Here is a 17,655-nt window from a genome sequence, read left to right as displayed (position 1 = left end):
GTTCCCTGTCTGGAGTGAGTAGACATTTGTTCCCATCTCCCCGTGAATTCTGTCAGCTAACACCCTATCCTTTGGCTTCAGAAGAACAGAGCAGGGTTTGCCAGCCTAAGCAAGAGTTTCTCAATAAATATGTCGCAGGAGAAATGGATCAAAAACATTTGTTAAGTTTGCCACAACCAAGCCTCACCAGAAGCCAGGAAGCAGGCTGTCACTAAAAAGCATGCAATCCAAATGACATCATCTAGATTTATATATCACATGATAACTGTGGGCATCTTATACACTCCTGACCTTGCATGGCCTTTTCTTCTTTTCTTAATTAGTATGATACTAATTATACAACCCCCACTCTATAGACATAAGCTTCATCTCTCAAATACCACTTTGGCTTCTTATTTTGTTGTTGTTGTTGTGTGTGTTATATCTACATACATATATATATCTATATACACCTGCCTCTGGAGGCCAAAGGAGGACATTGGGTGCCTGCTCGATTACTCTCCACCTTATTTTCTTAAGACAGGGTCTTTTAGGACACTGGGCTAGGCTGGCAGCCAGAAAGCACTAGCAACCTTCCTGCCCACTCCAGCCCTCACATAGGTGTTGGGATTACAGATGCATGTGGCCATACGTGTTTTCGTTTGGTCATCTGTTTTAAACAGGGGTCCTGAGGATTCTAGCTCATGCCCAGCCCTGTGCAGCTGTCAGTCTACACGACTTCGTTTGGCGCTGTCACTGGTTAAGCCATGCTTCTGTATCCAATCATTATGATTACTCTACATACAATCCTGTTTAAAGATTGGATTTGGAGGACTGAGCCTCTACAAGACACCAAACAGACATCTCCGCTGTGCCTCATGGCCTAAGCCATCAAGAAGAAACACTGCCCCGAGGAAACCTGGCCTTCAGCCGCAGCATGGTTGCCCAGCACACCTGAGGCCGTGGTGTCATCCCCAGTGCTGAGAGAATGCAGAGATGGAACAGGAGGAGAGGGAGGAGAAGGGAGGCGAGAATGGGTGAGGGGAAAGAGGAGGAATACTTACATAAACTTTCCGAGCCACTGCCGTGTGTATACCTGATGTTTTTATTAATATTTTCAATCGCACGAACCGCTTCACTGGCCACTAGTGACTAGAAGCAATGGGAGAGAGATGTTGATCAGCTTGCAGGTCTGAAACAGGAGAGTTTGAACTTTCCAAACGAACATAAGCACATTAATTTGGCCCAAGTATATATGTGAAAAGCCCGGATTTATCCAAAGAGTAAATTTAAAAGATTATAATAACTAAAAAAAAAAAAAAAAAAGCAGTTTTTCAGTTTATGGCAATCACAATTGACTGGCTTTCAAAACTAAACTCTGCCAATGCATTGAATGTTGTCTTTAATTTGCATTTTAAAACCTCACATGGCTTTTCAGGAATTAATTTATTATGTAAAATGAACTAGATATTTATAATCCTGGAAGCTATTCCATTCCTAGACAAAATTGACACTATACTTTAAATTCTGCTTCTCTAAAGTGTACACACGCACCCACGGTTATGCATAATTGGCTTCTGTTGTGTATTTGTTCAACGGCTTCCAAGGATTCACTAAATGAAGGGCTGTGCCCCTGATATGAAGCAGGCTCCACTACACCTTATCCCAACTCTTACCAATGGTTTCTGGAGCTCCCACTTAGCATTTATCTTCTCTAAAACTGGGGCTAGCATCATGGAACTCACTGTCAGTCACTTGAGGACCCAGAGGGATAACTGTCACTATTGTGTTACGCCAGTTTGGGGGGTACAAAAATTGGTTTTGGGAGCCAGGCTGTATGGGTAAGTTAGGGTGCTTGCTGGCAAGCCGACTTTAACCCCTGGGACCCACAGTAGAAGGAGAGAACCAACTCCTACAAGCTGTGCTCTGCCCTCCACGTGTGTGCTATAACATGTACACTTGCAGGCATGGGCCCATACCCACATGTGCGCACACACACACACAATGAATAAATGTAAAAAAAAAAATTAAAAATAAGTTTGGGGACCGGAGAGGTAGATTAGTAGTTTACAGCTCTGGTGGTTCTTCCAGATGACCTAGTTTCTATTTGCAGCACCCACATGGCAGCTCACAACTGTCTGTAACTCCAGCCCTAGAGGATCTAGTGCCATTTTCTGGCCTCCTCAAGTCCTGCATGCATGTAGTACACAGACATACATGCAAACAAAATACCCATACACATTAAATTAAAAAAAAAAAAAAAAACAACTCAATGAAACTTCACTATCTACATAATAAAATATAGATTTCAAACACCTTTACAAGCTGACCTCATCTACTTCCTCGTGCACCTCCCTCCCCATTGCAGGCTATTTGGACACTCTGTGAACCCTGAGAATTGAGTTGTTTACTGGAGAACACCTGTTTTTAGTTGTGGTGTGCTCAGCACTAGCGCACACCTGTTATCCAAAGCTTTCTGCTTGACTATTATAAACAGGATTAAATAACGTTAACCCAACCCTGCTCAGATGTAGCTTATGGCAGCTCAGTACCCAAGGGGGTACCCCAGTAAGGGGAACAGGGACTGTCTCTGACATGAACTCAGTGGCTGGCTCTTTGACCTTCCCTCCTGACCCCCAAGAGTGGGGAGCAGCCTTGCCAGGCCACAGAGGAGGACAATGCAGCCAGTCCTGAAGAGTTACCTGATAAGCTAGGGTCAGATGGAAGGAGAGGAGGACCTCCCCTGTCAGTGGACTTGGAGAAGAGAATAGGAGGAGATGAGGGAGGGAGAGTGGGGTTAGAAGGAATGAAAGAGGGGGCTACAGCTGGGATACAAAGTGAATTAACTGTAATTAATATAAAAAAATAAAAATTTAATTAAAAAATAATATTAACCCAAAGTTAAGAAGAGCAAACAACCAGTTGACAGGGAGTGAACATGGGAAAGAAACCCACAGAGAGTAAGAGGAGGTCAGGAGGACGGATAGAGAGACTGGAGGGACATTCATTTTGAAGGGGTTTTGGAGACAGCATGGAGAAGGAGGAGGGTCAGTTGAGTGCTGACCTGTTTGCCTTTCTGAGCTAGCAAGCTTTCACCCCGGCATCTGGCTCCCGAGTCTTCAATGGTAAAATCAAACAATTGGGATTTTATTGCAAACAACTCCCCCACCACACACACACACACACACACACACACACACACTCACTCAGCTCGCTGAGTGTGCTCTTATGGAAAACACCATCTCCTCAGCACGGGAGGTCCTCCCTTGCTCATAGAAACCTCTCAGTGCCTGGTTGCAATGGCGGCTGCCCCTTGATATCAATACATCCATCAAGGACGGGGCTCATTTTATCCTACTTTCTACAGTTCCAGGCAGCTGTGACTTCTGTTGCTCTCATGCGGTAATGAAGATACATCATAAGCTGTCTGTGAAACTCGTTATGGATCAGCTTTCTAATCATATGGAATTATCCTTAATTGCAGGGCTTACCTAGTGCTTCTTTGAATGTTGACAGAATACAAAGTTCTACCCATAATAAGCAGTCACACAGATAGCAGCCACCAAGTAAGGTAAAACCAGACCAATTCTACATGGTAAATATCCTTTTATTTCTATAACTGTTGTAACCTATTTAAACTCTATAGCGCCTCTATTGAGATCCTCTTTAGTTCTTAGCATAACTATGGCACCCCTGTTAACACCTGCTGTTGCCTTTAGCATATCAGAAGCCATTTTGTTTCCAAATCTCCATTTTGATTATAAGGTAAAATTAAGTTCAAGTTCTCAGGCCCCTATGTGCCTGAGACCAGGATATGATTCGGTAGTTCAATACTTAGAATAAAAGAACAGATGTTAAATGCATATTCTGCTTGGGTTAAAGATATATGTATGTTCTGTTAGAGTTAAGACCGAAACATCCTGCTATGTTCCTTACTCCCAGAAAGCTGGAAAGCCTTCAAGAGCTCCCCTACCCTAAATCCCAGCCAATCCGCTTAAAATGCTTTGTCTAGCTACCGAGATACAACACAATACACTTGGAACAAAATCGATTATGTTTAGCTAGTCAAAATGATGTGATGCTGCACCCCCCTCCCTTGTTTCCTACACCAGGTTACCTAATTGTTACTGGTTATGTTTTTTTTTCGTATAAGTCCTGCCTTAGAAACAGATCAGTGTCATAGTCTGGCTATCAGATTATGGCTCTGATTGGTCAGTTTTTTTTTGTTCAGCGTTCAACAAACTTCCAGCAATCTGAGTCTGGTGTTTGAGTGGTCAGTGTGTGGCTATTCTTGAACTCATAAAACTAATAAATTAAGTAATAAATAAAATGAAATAATGAAACTGATAAACATTTCTTTAAAATGTTTTCTTTGAGAGTAAAAACAAATACCAAGTATGTTTTCATTTTAAACAAGCTGTTTGCAGAAAATGCGAAAAGAAATATAGTTGTCATAAATAATTGCCAGCCCACTTAATGCGGCTATACTTTACTCTGTTAAGAGAGCCAGGGAACAAAGAATGGCAGTCGGGGGCTGGAGAGATGGCTCTCAGAGGTTAAGAATGAACAGTAAGCACAGTCCAGTAAACAGGGGTCAGCCCTTACCAATGCCAGGGCACCTCCGCTGTCTGGGAAGCACCTGGGACAAAGGCTTGTCTCACTCTGGGTATAACCAGGTGGTTCTCAATCCATGGGTCATGACCCCTTTGGGGGTTACATATCTGATATCCTGCATATCAGATATTTACATTACAATCCATAACAGTAGCAAAAGTACACTTCTGAAATAGCAACAAAATCATTTTATGGTTGAGAAACTGTACTGAAGGGTCAATTAGGAAGGCTGAGAATCACTGGTATGAGCCATTGAGAGTCCTGCATCCTTTACACCTGTTAAGCTGAACAGAGCATCTGGGACCCACAGCAGTAAGAAGACTGCAGACTGTGTGGGCCTTCTTTGAGTGTGTTGTATTGTCTGCTACATTCCAAGCAGGTTTGTCTCAGTGGAGCCACTGATGGCTCTTTGACAGCACCAACCCTTTGGTAGTTAAAAAAGGTAGTGCTTAAATAGTTCCCACCGCTGGCACCCACAGAAGTGAGGGGCCGGCAATTAACCTGAGGCAAGCTGTCCCAGGAAGTCAGTGACTACCATGTAACCCACCATTCTCAGCCCCCAGCCCTTGATAGAGAGCAGGTCAGCTAACAGCCCTCTCCTGTCTTCTATGCAGTTTGTCTAACACAGGGAAGCCATTCCTTGGGAATGAAGTTTCTATCCTCAGCTTAAGGAGAGTGCTTAGAATTCTCTTATTGAACCTCAACCCAATCTGATTCCTGGCAGAGTCAGAGGTAGAAAACACCTACCTTCCCTAAAGCAAAAAAAAACTTAACGTTTTTGATTCTTGGGCAGAATGTTGTTTTACTCCTAAAATGCTTATGAGAAAATGAGTAAATGGCACTTACCAGTTCCTCATGGTCCTTGCTTTTGCTTCTGTTATAGGAATAGGGAAACACTATTTGTTGGGCATATGAATGCATACTGATGTAAGCCTTAATGTGGTTGATGTTTCTTCTCAGAAAGTCAGCCACTGCCTTCACTTCTGGCTCAGACTCTGGATAAAGTCCACAGTAAGTTTCAGAGCAGGAGAAACTTGATGCACCTTCCTCTGTAGCAAAAGTGTTAAGGTGACATTATTAGGAGATGTGTGCTTCTCTGTGCATTCTACAGCGCAGCAAATGCAGAAAGCATGGATAAGGGGAGGCTCTATAAAGAACATATTTATGATGTCCAATAGACACTGTCTGTGTTTCTTTTGAAGATAGGTATTTATAGCAAACTTGCTAAGGTCCTTCTAGGTGGATCTCCCATATTCCCTGGGGGTAGCCATCTTGAATCCTGAAAACACAACCAGGAAGGTCTCAGATGTTACCTGTTTCCAAACTTTTGGTTAAATGAGGAAAAATAAACTGAATTTCCTTAGTCATTATAAATGAATTCATTTCTGGTCTTAGCAGCATAGTTCATAAAAAAAAAAAAAAAAGAAAGAAAGAAAGAAAAAAAAAGGAAACCCTCAATGAGAAGTGAGACCATGGAAATAATTCTCTGGATCTGTTTACAATCAGAAATGTGGGTTATGACATGCAATGTGACCATGATGCCTGCTAACAGAGTAGGCTTTATTAATTACTGTGAGTGAGAGGTCACAATATGTATCCCTTTGTATGGTGGCCTGCTGTGATGGCTATTCCTGGTTGTCAACTTGGCTACACCTGGCATTAACAAAAACCCAAGGGGCTGGGTACACCTGTAAGAAATTTTTCTTAATTGAATTGTTTTATTTGAAGTAGAGTGTATACATTCATCTATATGTGTGTATGTGTGTGTATATATATATATATTTTTTTTTTCATTCTACAAGTTCTATTCCTCTAGAGAACCCAGAATAATATGGCTACCTTTCGGCATTTTTCTTTGTCTTTAATTCACAGGAATGGAGTCTCAGAAAGTCACATTTTACCCAAGCCTTGTGTACAGATTTTCAATATGGCAGATGACTGAAGCTCATTGTGTAATTTAGAAACTTGTTTGTACTTTCTTACAAGGTTATGTAGCCCAGTCTGACCTTGAACCCTGTCCTCTGCTTGCCTCAGCCCAGGGAGTTCTGGAAATACAGATGTATGCCATCATTCCTGGCCCATAGTTGTTTCTTGGCTGTAGCATTATGAACTCTGATGCTGGATGTAGTGGAAAGAAAGAGTGAACTTACATCTATCTGCCTCCCTGAGAACGGATTGTTCCTATGAACCAAGTCCATGCTCCCTGAGACCTCAGCTCATTCAAACCAAAGGACGATAAATTCACACGTTGCCTGTTTTTATATCATTTTTAATATTTCTTAGTATTTTATATTACTCATGAAAAAATGAACTTGTTAAGAAAGGTAATATTTGAACACAAAATCAGATATTTTCAAACACTACAAAATTACCTATACAATTGAAAAAGAAGGGGTGTCCTCTACCCTCGTCTTTGCTATCCTGATAATGAACATGGCTTGTCAAAGAGAGATCTCTGATAACTTCCTTGGTATTCTGAGATAATTTCTTTTTAAACTTAGACAGTAGAAGAGACCTTTAAAAACTGATCTGTGTTGAGTCCTCGGCCTTAAGTGGATCGCCTATATCAACCCCTGTGAGGAACAGGAAACATTGTGGAAGAGGCAGAGGAATGTAAGAGCCAAAGGACTGTGAGCAGAGCTTTGAAACACCGTCTTCTGGGCATGACGTGGCTGCTGTACTCGGGAACTCACAGCAACTGTGGTTGGCTGTGTGTGCCTGCACCAGATCAAACCAATCAAAAACTCTACCCTGGATACAGCCAGAGCTCACCAGGCTCCATTCTCCAGCCGAGGAGAGGAGTCATTTGCAATTGATGGTTTGGTGGGGGAGGTTGTCATTTTTCTTTGTGGATTCAGTCTTTGGTAGGTTCCCCATCCTCATGCAGGCAGCTCTAGTTGGACTCAGTCAATTATAAAAGCAGGAGAGGGAAAGGGAGGAAGAAGAAGGGAGGAGAAAAGGGAGAGGGAGGGGAAGAAGAGGAGTTAGTGAAATAGGGGGAACCACAAGTTTAGGGCAGTTTGGGGAGAGTGAGAAAGGACGTTGAGGATGGATATAATCAAGATGCATTGTCTATATGCGCAAGATTATCAAAGAATAAATAAAAATGAACTGGTTCCATTTTCTTGTTTAAAGATAAGCCATTCGAGGCCAGCCTTGTCTGCAGAGTGAGTTCCAGGAACCCTATCTAGCCAGGGAGTGGTGGCACACGCCTTTAATCCCAGCACTTGGGAGGCAGAGGCAGGTCTCTGTGAGTTCAAGGACAGCCTGGTCTACAGAGGGAGCTCCAGGTCAGCCAGGGCTACACAGAGAAAGCCTGTCTGGGGTTGAGGGAGAAGTTAAAGTGGTCTGTAGGCTCCAGTCAACAGTCACAACTACATTGACTTCAGATGTTTGTTATCAGATCACCCCCTAATTCAGACAGGCCTCCTTTCGAACCAGTTTGAATGCCAGGGCTATTCTCACCATCTTCACGAAGAGAAGCACGGAGCAAATGCTTACCACACCAGTGTCGGGAAGCGAAGTTCCTGTTCAGGTCTGTGCCCACGCAGGGGTTGTTCTTGTGGATAGAACGGTTCTTTCTCCACATTCGGTTCTAAAGGAATCAGGCAGGGGACGGGTAATCAAGACAGACCCTCCTGCTGGAGCAGCCTGTCTCTGGCACAGCCCTCTCACACAGCCCCACCTCCAGCCAGGTTCCAGTCACACCCACTCGAACTTTCAGCTTGAACTGAACAAAATGATGGCCTCTCATGGATTTTGACCTACACAAGTACAAAAAACTCACTTGGCTCTGTTAATCTGCATGCTGGCTTTCTTAGCCCCGCCTCCTTTAAACTAATTTCATGTGCAAGCTCATTTTGACCTCCTTCAAAGAAAAGCAAAGCAGCTTGTAGCTCAGCTCAAAACTTTTGCGCTGTGCATCCCAGCGATCCCTCTGCAGTGCGCTGACGTGGGTTGGTATGTGCTGGTCTTACACTGTAGCCCAGGCTACCCTACAGAACACTGTTTAGCGGAAGCTGACCCCAAACTCCTAGCAATCCTTCTGCCTCCTGCCAGCTGCTGGAATTACAGACATGGGGCACCACTAAAAACCATGAGCTTTTATTTTTTAAGAGTTTATTTTTGAGATGTGTGGTGAAGTGTTTATTAATAAAACGATGATGCAATGTTTCGGATTGTCTTAAAAAATATGGTGGGCAAAGTAGAAGGCAGGAGAGGAGATAAACGAAACACAGCGGGTCTTGAGTTGGCGAAATGATTTGGATCTGTAACATCCCCAAGAAGCCCATGTGCTGCTGCAGGCTTGGCTGCCAGTCTCTGGCATTATTGGGAGGAGATGGAAATGGATTTCTAGCAAAAGAAACTGAGATCACTGCAGAGTGTGTCCTTGCAGGGGATGATGGGACATTGGCTTCCCCCTCTTTGCTTCCCAGCCATCATGACAGGAAGGATTCTTGTTTCACCATCTTCTTCCTGCCATGACCTCCACACGCCTCATAAACTGAAATTTCTGAAACTCTGGATCAGACCCAACCTTTCTTCCTTCTACGCTTTTCCTCTCAGGTATTTTGTCAAAGCAACAGAGAACTTATCATCATCACCGAGGCTGTGAGATGGATGTCTAAGAGGTTAGTGTACCGTTGGTATGCAATTAAATCTGTTTCTTATGGATATTTGAAATTTCCCGTAATTGAACACTGTTTTCCCATAGGAAAACCTTGTCACCAAGGCCCAGGATTCCATGAATAATTCACCCTGCATCTCTGTATTTCCCAAAGTCTGCTTCTTTTGCCTTCGCCCACCTTTTTCCATGTGTAGTCATAGCCATCTGGGTTTATCACCGGCATGATGTAGAAATCCACATGCCTCAGGAGATTGGTATACAGCTTTTCTTTCCCGTAGAACTGAGTGACCTGCAGTCAAACCAAGGGTGCTTAATGTCTCCGTTTAGGTCCTTCTGAGCTTGGCCTCAGTTTTAAATCAGTGTTTCAATGTGAGGAATTCATTTGCAAGAAGAGTGACAAACCTCGAAAGTGACTGGATTTACAGTACTCGGATACCATATGGGTCAACGCTTTGTACACAGTGCAGAAGCCTTCCTATTTAATAAGGACAGAAACAGAACCACCCATTTCTAAACTCTGCTTCAAACATCAAGAAAGGATACCCTTTAAAGTCATAAAGTTTACAATGAAGATTTTAAAAAACAAACAAACAAACAAAAAAACCCTGTATAGTTCAGCTCCTTTTCAGTACTTCATAGTAACCAGGGCTCTTTCTAATCTTGCTTTGGACCAGTGGGTCACAAGCCCTCTGGGAATCAAAAAGTTCTTTTACAGGGGTCATCTAAGACCATCTGCATATCAGGCACTTACATTACAATTCATAACAGCAGCAAAATTACAGTTATGGAGTAGCAATGAAAATAATTTTATGGTTGGGGGTCACCACAGCATGAAGAACTTTATTAAAGGGTCACAACATTAAGAAGGTTGAAAACCACTGTTTTAGACCCACACTTAATTAGACGATTTTCTACAAACTCCTTAGAACTTGTCTTAAACTTTGTTTCCATTTTCTTTCCCTCACACTTTTTTGTCACTTGCATGAACATGAGTTATAGGCATAAAGTTATTATGCAATTCAAATGGCGATTTCTGTACCCCCATATCTGGTTGCCATCCTTGTTCTGAGACCCTTCTGTCTCAATGTTGTATAAAACCCTGCTCTCCAATTGTCCCCTGATATGTCAATAAACCAACTTACAGCCAATCGCTGAGCACGGGAGAGAATAGGATTAGACTCCCTGCCAGCCAGGGGAGGAGGGGACAGAGGAGGAAGTAGGGGATTGAGCCACTGGCACATGTCCAGAGGAACCAGGAGAGAGAGCTCAGCAAGAAGCTACCAAGTGCATGTATCTCTGGGATATACACTGGGAGGAAACCAGAATAGCTTAGAGGGTTCAGAATAGAGTCATAACTGCTCAGTTCTTGTGCTGTGAAGGTTATTACTAAACAAATATAATAGAGTCTCAATTATTTGTATGATAGCCAGGTTAGAACGAAACTGAGAAACAAACACAGTTTTATAAAAATAACCTTGACAGTGAGCGGCAGTCATCATCGGGACCTGAGTCTGTAGTGAGACTTTCGGTTTCTTTAAAATCCCAGTTAAGTTATATGAATATGTTTTTGTTTTAATCCCAGGAATGGGATATGAGGCTGCTTCAGTCTGTCCACAGCAGTTAACGATGATTGTCTTATGCATTATCAGGGGTGTGATCTTTGCTGCAGATAGCTTAATTCTGGAAAACTCTTGAGAGGGAATAAATGACTGAGTCCTGAGCAGGATGGGAGAGAGGGCATTCTGAAGAAGAAGAAGGAGGAGGAGGAGGAGGAGGAGGAGGAGGAGGAGGAGGAGGAGGAGGAGGAGGAGAAGTAGAAGAAACTAGAAGAAGAACAATAAGAACAGCAACAAGAAGGAAGAAGGAAGAGGAGGAAAGGGAGAGAGGGAAGGAGGGAAGGAGGAGGGGCCTGATCCCCCTGCTGCTCCTGGTTGCTGCTGTTGCAGTTTGAAGAAAAGTTGGAGATATCTTGACTCTGAAGATTGAGGCCACTCTAATGTACCAGTGAGCTGCAGCTCCGCTGGCCATGCAGGTGTGAACACATTAGTCTCAGCTTCTGCTTTTGCAGAAATAGAAGGGATCCAGCTTGGCCTCCTGCGAGTTAGTGAGAAACAGAGCGGGGCATGTCTGACCCCTGGGCTTCTTCTCAGAGTCAATTAATGCCCTCACTGAAGGTGGACTATGTGTTTTTGCAAGATTTATAAAGGTGTGGGAGGGAGTAAGAGACTTAAGAGCTAAGAGTTCAATTCTCCTTTGACTCTATTGACTTTCCAAAGTAAAATCTAAGCTGGGTGCGGTGGCACACATCTGTGATCCTAGCACTTGGGGAAGAAGAGGCAGGCAGATCTCTGTGAATTCAAGGCCAGCTTGGTCTACAAAGTGAGTTGGACAACCAAGGCTGTATAGAGAAACCCTGTCTCAAAAACAAACAAACAAACAAACAAACACCCAAAAAATAAAATCTACTCATGTAAAACTTATTTTGAACATAGTGCCTTAGGAAAACTTAACCACTGAGTTAGGCAACCCCAACCCCATGTAAATTATTTAGAAGTATTTGAATTTACTTTTTCTCCTGCAGTGGTTTGAAATATTTTAAGGGCCAGTGACCTGGGTTAGTTTTTAGGCAGGTCAGACTGGAATTTCATGAATGCTCACTTAGTGGACATTACTGACAAGATTATTGACTTGAGTGAAAAAAAGTACTGACTGAGTACTATTAAGATAAAAAAAAATACTTGATGGTAAGATCCTCAAGCCATATCTTGGCCCTTATACCTCCAGAATCTATGTTCTCATGGTCAACTTAAGAATATTTGTAGAATGAGTAAAATAATGTTACAAAGAATCACCAAGTGGATAAAGGTAACAGGAAGAAAAGGTGTGTTGAGAAGGAAAGGTTTTCGGGAAAACTTTGCTAAAATGAGTCATTGCCAGTATGAACTTGACTTTCATTCTGGCTATTTTAGCCTTCAGAGGTAGGTGGAAAAGAAATGTTCTGACTTTCTTGCAAGTATCTTCTTTGTCAACTAGCTGACGGTCCCTTTATCAAATCTATCAAGGCAGCCAAATGACTGGGTTGATGAGGGTCTGATTAGTTGGAACCAATCTCATTTGGTCCACATAGTTCCAGTGGTGGGTGGAAACAGTTCAATGGGTTTAGGGATGCTACACTATTGCTGGGTAACAATTTCCTTAGAAGCTCTTTGAAACATAGGAAGTTCTAAAAAGAGGTTTATTAAGAAGAATCGGGAAGTATACAACTCAGAAGTTTCAGGAAAACCCTGAATCTGATCAGATGTACAAGGTACCTTCCGTGCCATGTAAGGGGTAAAAATTTCTGGGGAGACAGAAACGAGATGAACTATGTGGATGAGGATCAGGCTAGCCAAATTGCCTGAAAGAGACACTCTTCAACCTGTAGAGCTGCCTGCAAGTTGTGCAGTGAGAGCTCAAGGGCTCCAGCTTTCATGAATTGTCAGGTTTGCTGGGGTGGGCTTTCAATGAGAACAGTTGCCTGGAGGACATCCCTGCTCTTGGATCTAACCCTTCACCCACAGATCAGTGAGTAACCCCACTAAACCCACTGGTTTTGGGGGGTATCCTTACTTTGGTCTGTGGCTGTTTCCCTTTCTGGGTTAAGTAGACATTTATTTATTCACATTTCTCGAGGAGTGGTGTCATATAATAAACTCAAATTATTGGGGGAGAGAAGGTAGTTAGGCAGGTGATGGTGGTTAGGATCTAGTGCAGGCCGAAACGGCTTTGTGTTTGGTGTGATCCATTTGTTAAGAGAACTCTCATCAGTGATGTCTTAATTTCCTGAGTGATCTATTTTGTATTATAGTATTCGTGAATATCATTATCAAAAAGGTATGCATTTTGAATTTTCCAGTACATGTCTCTTTGTATTAAGCAAAATGGATGGGACATTTGCTCATTTGTAGGATTTGGAGCACAGTCTTATTGTTTTTATTCTTTATGGAGGCTTACAGCCTTCCTATGTGCCAATTTCACAGCATACTCTTTGTTTTATACATGGCCTTTTCTTAATACCAATCTCTTCTTCAGGGACAGATTTTTTTTTTTATTCTGACACATGGAAAAGCATTATCTGCTCTGTAAGTGTTTGCTTCATGTTCAGTTTTCAAGGATGGGATATGGCAAAAGATGTCCAGACAGTTCAAACCAAAGTGATGTGTTGATGATGATGACGATTACGACCAAACAGATAATTGCTTCAGGTATTTTTCTACTTAGGAAGCTTATCACTTAATAGTATGTTGTTTCTTAACTATCATTCGGTGTGGATGCTACAGTTTCCCAAGCTTCACTTGTAAAGCGTGAACCAAGAATTCCAGGATGTGATGTGGGGAAATTGTAACACAGCTGATTCTGGCTCCAGTGATCCCGGAGAAACGCTGGCCTATGGAGAGTACTTACGTAGCCAACGAACCACAAGCAGAAAGCAGGAGAGATCCACTCTCTGGCATGGATTCCACAGTCGATCCATATGGCATTTTTGGCTGTTTTTTCCTTTCCTGAAACCTGCACACACACACAAAATAAAATAAAATAAAACGAAAATACAACACAAACAACGCTTCCCCATCTTTTCTTTAACTCCACCCTTTCAATGGACTTACTGCAAATCCATTGTTCTCTTGAAAATTTGCAAAGCAAATTTGAAAGCTGGTGAGATGGAAGGGGCAGTTGCATGGGTGAGTTGGGAATGACGTTGAAGACAGGACTGTTAAAGTCCTCCCGGCCCTGCGTTATATAGACATGCAGAAAGAGAAGCAGAGACCTTTCGCTCTAAGTGTGTCTTTACTCCTCAGAGGTAAATGGTGTTTGCTGGTGGGCAGTTGTCTGCAAGAAGGATAGAGACTTCAGAAATACAGACTCCCTCAAATTTCCCCCCACAGAGTACATACTATTTCTCCACTTCATCCCCAAAGGATGAACGCATCGTCAGTTGACTCATACAACTGGTACCATTAGATTAGGGACAGAGGCTTTGACCTGATGCACAGAACGGAGGGCTAGTGCAGGGGGTCAGCTCTGTGGAGCAAGAGGAATCAGGTTGTACACAGTGACCTTTGATGTCTCTAGACGGATCCTCGAGGCCAAGCCAGCTAAAATCCCAGTGTGAATGGAGGAGAGGCTCATGAAGCCCCACCTCTAGCTGGGGAGGAAGCTGGCAACTGATGGCTGGTGAGGAAGGGAGAGTAAGTTTTCTCAGGAATGAGGCCCCTGAAAGCCTACTATGCTCCCGTAGTGCACATATGGACAGCACTGAGAGAGAGAGAGCAAGCGTGCGAGCGAGCACATCAAGCTGGGGGGAGGAAGGAGAGAGATAGGGGAGGAATTGAAGGAGAGGAAATGAGGAGGTAGATTTGATATATACATACACGAAATTACTAAGAAAATAGAATTCTCAAGAGTGTTTCCAAATCAGTCAAAATTTGTTTGACCTAAAACTTTTTAAAAATTTTTTAAATTTTATTTGTAGGAGTGTTTTCCTGCATGTGTGTCTGCACCACGCGTGTGCCTAGTACTCTCAGAGGACAAACGAGGATGTTGAATCCCCTGGGCTGCAATCACAGATGGTTGTGAGCCACCGTGTGGGTGCTGGGAATCGAATCTGGGTCCTCTGAGAGGGCAGCCAGCACTCTTCACCACTGAGCCAACTCTATAGGCCCCATAATTTATTTGTTTCTTTAAAGTTAGTTACAAAAATAAATTCAGGATATGGAGGAAAAAGAAGAACTATAAATTCAAACAAATGTGGAGAGCAACCAAAACAAGCAACAAAGAAAGTGAATATTGTCATTTACATCATCCTGGGAAGGTTTCCTTCCCTGACCTGCAGTTAGCAATATCTAAATAAGAGGGAAAGAAAAATGGCTGCTAATGGTCAAATTACCTAATCAAATAAATGTGGATGATGCCATCAAATCAGTGTCAAGAACATCCTTACTTGTCCAGGTTAGTTGCCTTATTGATCATTCATTCATTCATTTATATTTATATACTTTAGCTTTAGGGATACATTTCCTGCTGGCTCTGACACTGGCAAGACGTGGGTCTTCAGAGACTCACACTCCTCAGTTAAATAAATGTAAATCTTGATGGAACCAACCAGGATGTGTGATTTTTCTCATATGTTCATTCAGCTTCCAGACACCCCAGTAGCAAGATGCACACAAAACGAGAAAGCACTGTGGGTGAGCATGCCAAGACTGTGCCCATGGAACTGATCCGGTAGGCTAACTCAAATGGTAGAGGAATCCAGCATGCCTCATTTCTGCCTTGAGTCTGCACTGAAAGTTCTCGTTCAGGGCAGATTGAACCTAAGATCCAGAGTCAAAGTCTTATCTTCAAGTGACTGCAAAGGTTTACAAGTGACTATGTACCAACTCTATGCCACTAAAGCAAATGTATGTTTCTATTAAGTACATTTATGCAGAGCTTTTCTTTAATTTTTTTCTTTAAGAGAGAGTAATGTCGTCATAGACATGATGGCTACAGCTTTTCCAGTGTTCACCTTCACTGACCTTCCCTAAGCACAATTTATTCAAAGAAAACACCCCATACAAGGCAATATTACTCTCTCCTTTGTTTGGATATTATCAGCTACAGGGTTGGAAAAGAAACCCTCCTAAAACGATATAGATGGCAATATTTAACTCTCTTTTCTTCTTGTTTTTGTTACTCTACGTATTTCTTAAGCTCTTCTCCCTTACCCGAAATTATTTTTGTAACTGGCTTTTAAAGATCAAATTCTCTCTCATAAGTTTCTGCAACTGAAAGTAAATAACCACACAGACGGTGACTAAGGCAGTAGCTATAGCATTGCCTCCCTCTCTGTCCTTCCCTGGTTTGGTGACTCTGCTCCTACTTTGACTAGGCTATTGTTTGTCCAAGAGCAACTCAAGATACACAGTATCTCCCAGCCAATCTAAGGGAGGTAGTGATATAAATAAAAAAAAAAGGAGGGGGAGCAGCCCAGGCTACGCCCTTTGTTTTATGAGTGTGCTGGCTGAAGCCCACACAAAGTGGCTTATCTAGTTGGCTAATGCGATATGAACACAGGTGGGGCAGATTCTAGAGCTGGCTTTCAGTCTTATAAACTCATTACCCAAGGGGAAAATGTTAAAGTTAATATAAGGAGCTAGGTATTAAAGTTAAGATACACTTGAAATAAAAATACTTTCTGAACTCAAGGAAAACACATAACAAACACCATTGGGGAGTTAATCTCTTCCCGAAGTGACTCTCCTCATACCTTTAAAACGTAAAGTGGGCGCTTCTCATATGACGACCCGATGTAGAATTTCTGGAGCATGTTGGGATGGCGTTCAGTTATAACCTCTATCCAGGAATAAATCTATGTGAACAAAAGTATCAAGTTAGTCATAGGGCATGTTCAAAGGAGGTCCTTGACAACAGGTTTCTCATAGGGCATGTTCAAAGGAGGTCCCTGACCACAGGGCGCAGTCAACTTCCTCAAATACAGGAGGTTCATCTCCATTCTCTGCAATAAAGGAACTGAAGAACTGAAAACACTCAGGAGGAGGGGTTTCCTCTGCTGAAAAGGAATAAAAGGAGAGTTTTGCGTTCCAAGGATTAGGAGAAAAGTGAAGCAGCTCTAAGAAGCAGTGAACAAAGTTAATCTTTCAAATGTGGCCTTGGAAACCATTGGCTTCAATTTGATTTGATCTGATGTCTATGGGTATATGTCTGTGCACCACTTGGATGCCTGTGGAGGCCAGAAGAGGGCATTGGATGCTGTGAAACTGGAGTTACAGAGAGCTGTGAGCCACCATTTGGGTGCTGGGTATTGAAGCCAGGTTCCATGGAGGAGCAGCCAGTCCTCTTAACTGCTGAGCAATCTCTCCAGCCCAGACATTTTTTATTCATTTTCTGGTTCTGAGGATGGCATGCAGGGCCTTGTGTGTGACAGACAGGCGCTCTACTACTAAGCTATGCCTTGCACTTTTTTGTTGTTTTGTCTTTTGAGACAGGATCTCATTATGTTACCCAAGCTGGTCTTGTTCTTCCTGCCTCAGCCTTCTGAGTGCTGAGGGTATGATCTCGAGCCACTTTGCCAAATTCCAGAGTTCTTTTTAGAGCAGTGGTTCTCAACCTCTTTGGCAATCCTCTATCTACAAAATGACTTACATTACAACAATTAGTTACAGTTACAGTTATGGAAGAGCAGCAAAACAATTTTATGGCTGGGGGTCACCACAGCATGAGGAACTGTATTAAAGGGTTGCAGCATTAGGAAGGTTGAGGAACACTGTTTTAGAGGTTTATCACATTGAAACTGCCTCTCTACATGTGGTCCTTCTACTAAGCATCCTGTAGCTAACATTATGGAGCTTAAAAAAAAAAAAAAAAGAAACTCTGAGGAAGGGGAAGGGAGGTTA

The 17,655-nt window shown here is 42.6% G+C and overlaps 1 protein-coding gene across 2 annotated transcripts in view; it reads right to left on the bottom strand.

Annotated features, from left to right (window-relative positions):
* The window catches only part of Cpb2 (carboxypeptidase B2), a 42,698-nt gene that overhangs the window by 3,738 nt on the left and 21,305 nt on the right, over positions 1 to 17,655 (bottom strand). Inside the window, exons 5-10 of one of the 2 annotated variants that reach the window (XM_055609740.1) lie at positions 16,509 to 16,610; positions 13,664 to 13,768; positions 9,399 to 9,509; positions 8,095 to 8,188; positions 5,440 to 5,642; positions 1,044 to 1,131 (exon numbers count right to left, since the gene is read on the bottom strand). In XM_055609740.1, the coding sequence (XP_055465715.1) occupies positions 1,044 to 1,131; positions 5,440 to 5,642; positions 8,095 to 8,188; positions 9,399 to 9,509; positions 13,664 to 13,768; positions 16,509 to 16,610 (703 nt within the window). The remainder of the gene's footprint in view (positions 1 to 1,043; positions 1,132 to 5,439; positions 5,643 to 8,094; positions 8,189 to 9,398; positions 9,510 to 13,663; positions 13,769 to 16,508; positions 16,611 to 17,655) is intronic. The other variant, XM_055609741.1, reaches the window with a different exon arrangement.

The sequence above is a fragment of the Psammomys obesus genome, unplaced genomic scaffold (genome assembly GCF_907164565.1).
Source record: "Psammomys obesus unplaced genomic scaffold, mPsaObe1.curated_primary_1811, whole genome shotgun sequence".
Taxonomy (NCBI): Eukaryota; Metazoa; Chordata; class Mammalia; order Rodentia; family Muridae; genus Psammomys; species Psammomys obesus.
Note: the sequence above shows the minus strand (reverse complement) of the source record. Positions and strands in the feature narration are given on the sequence as shown.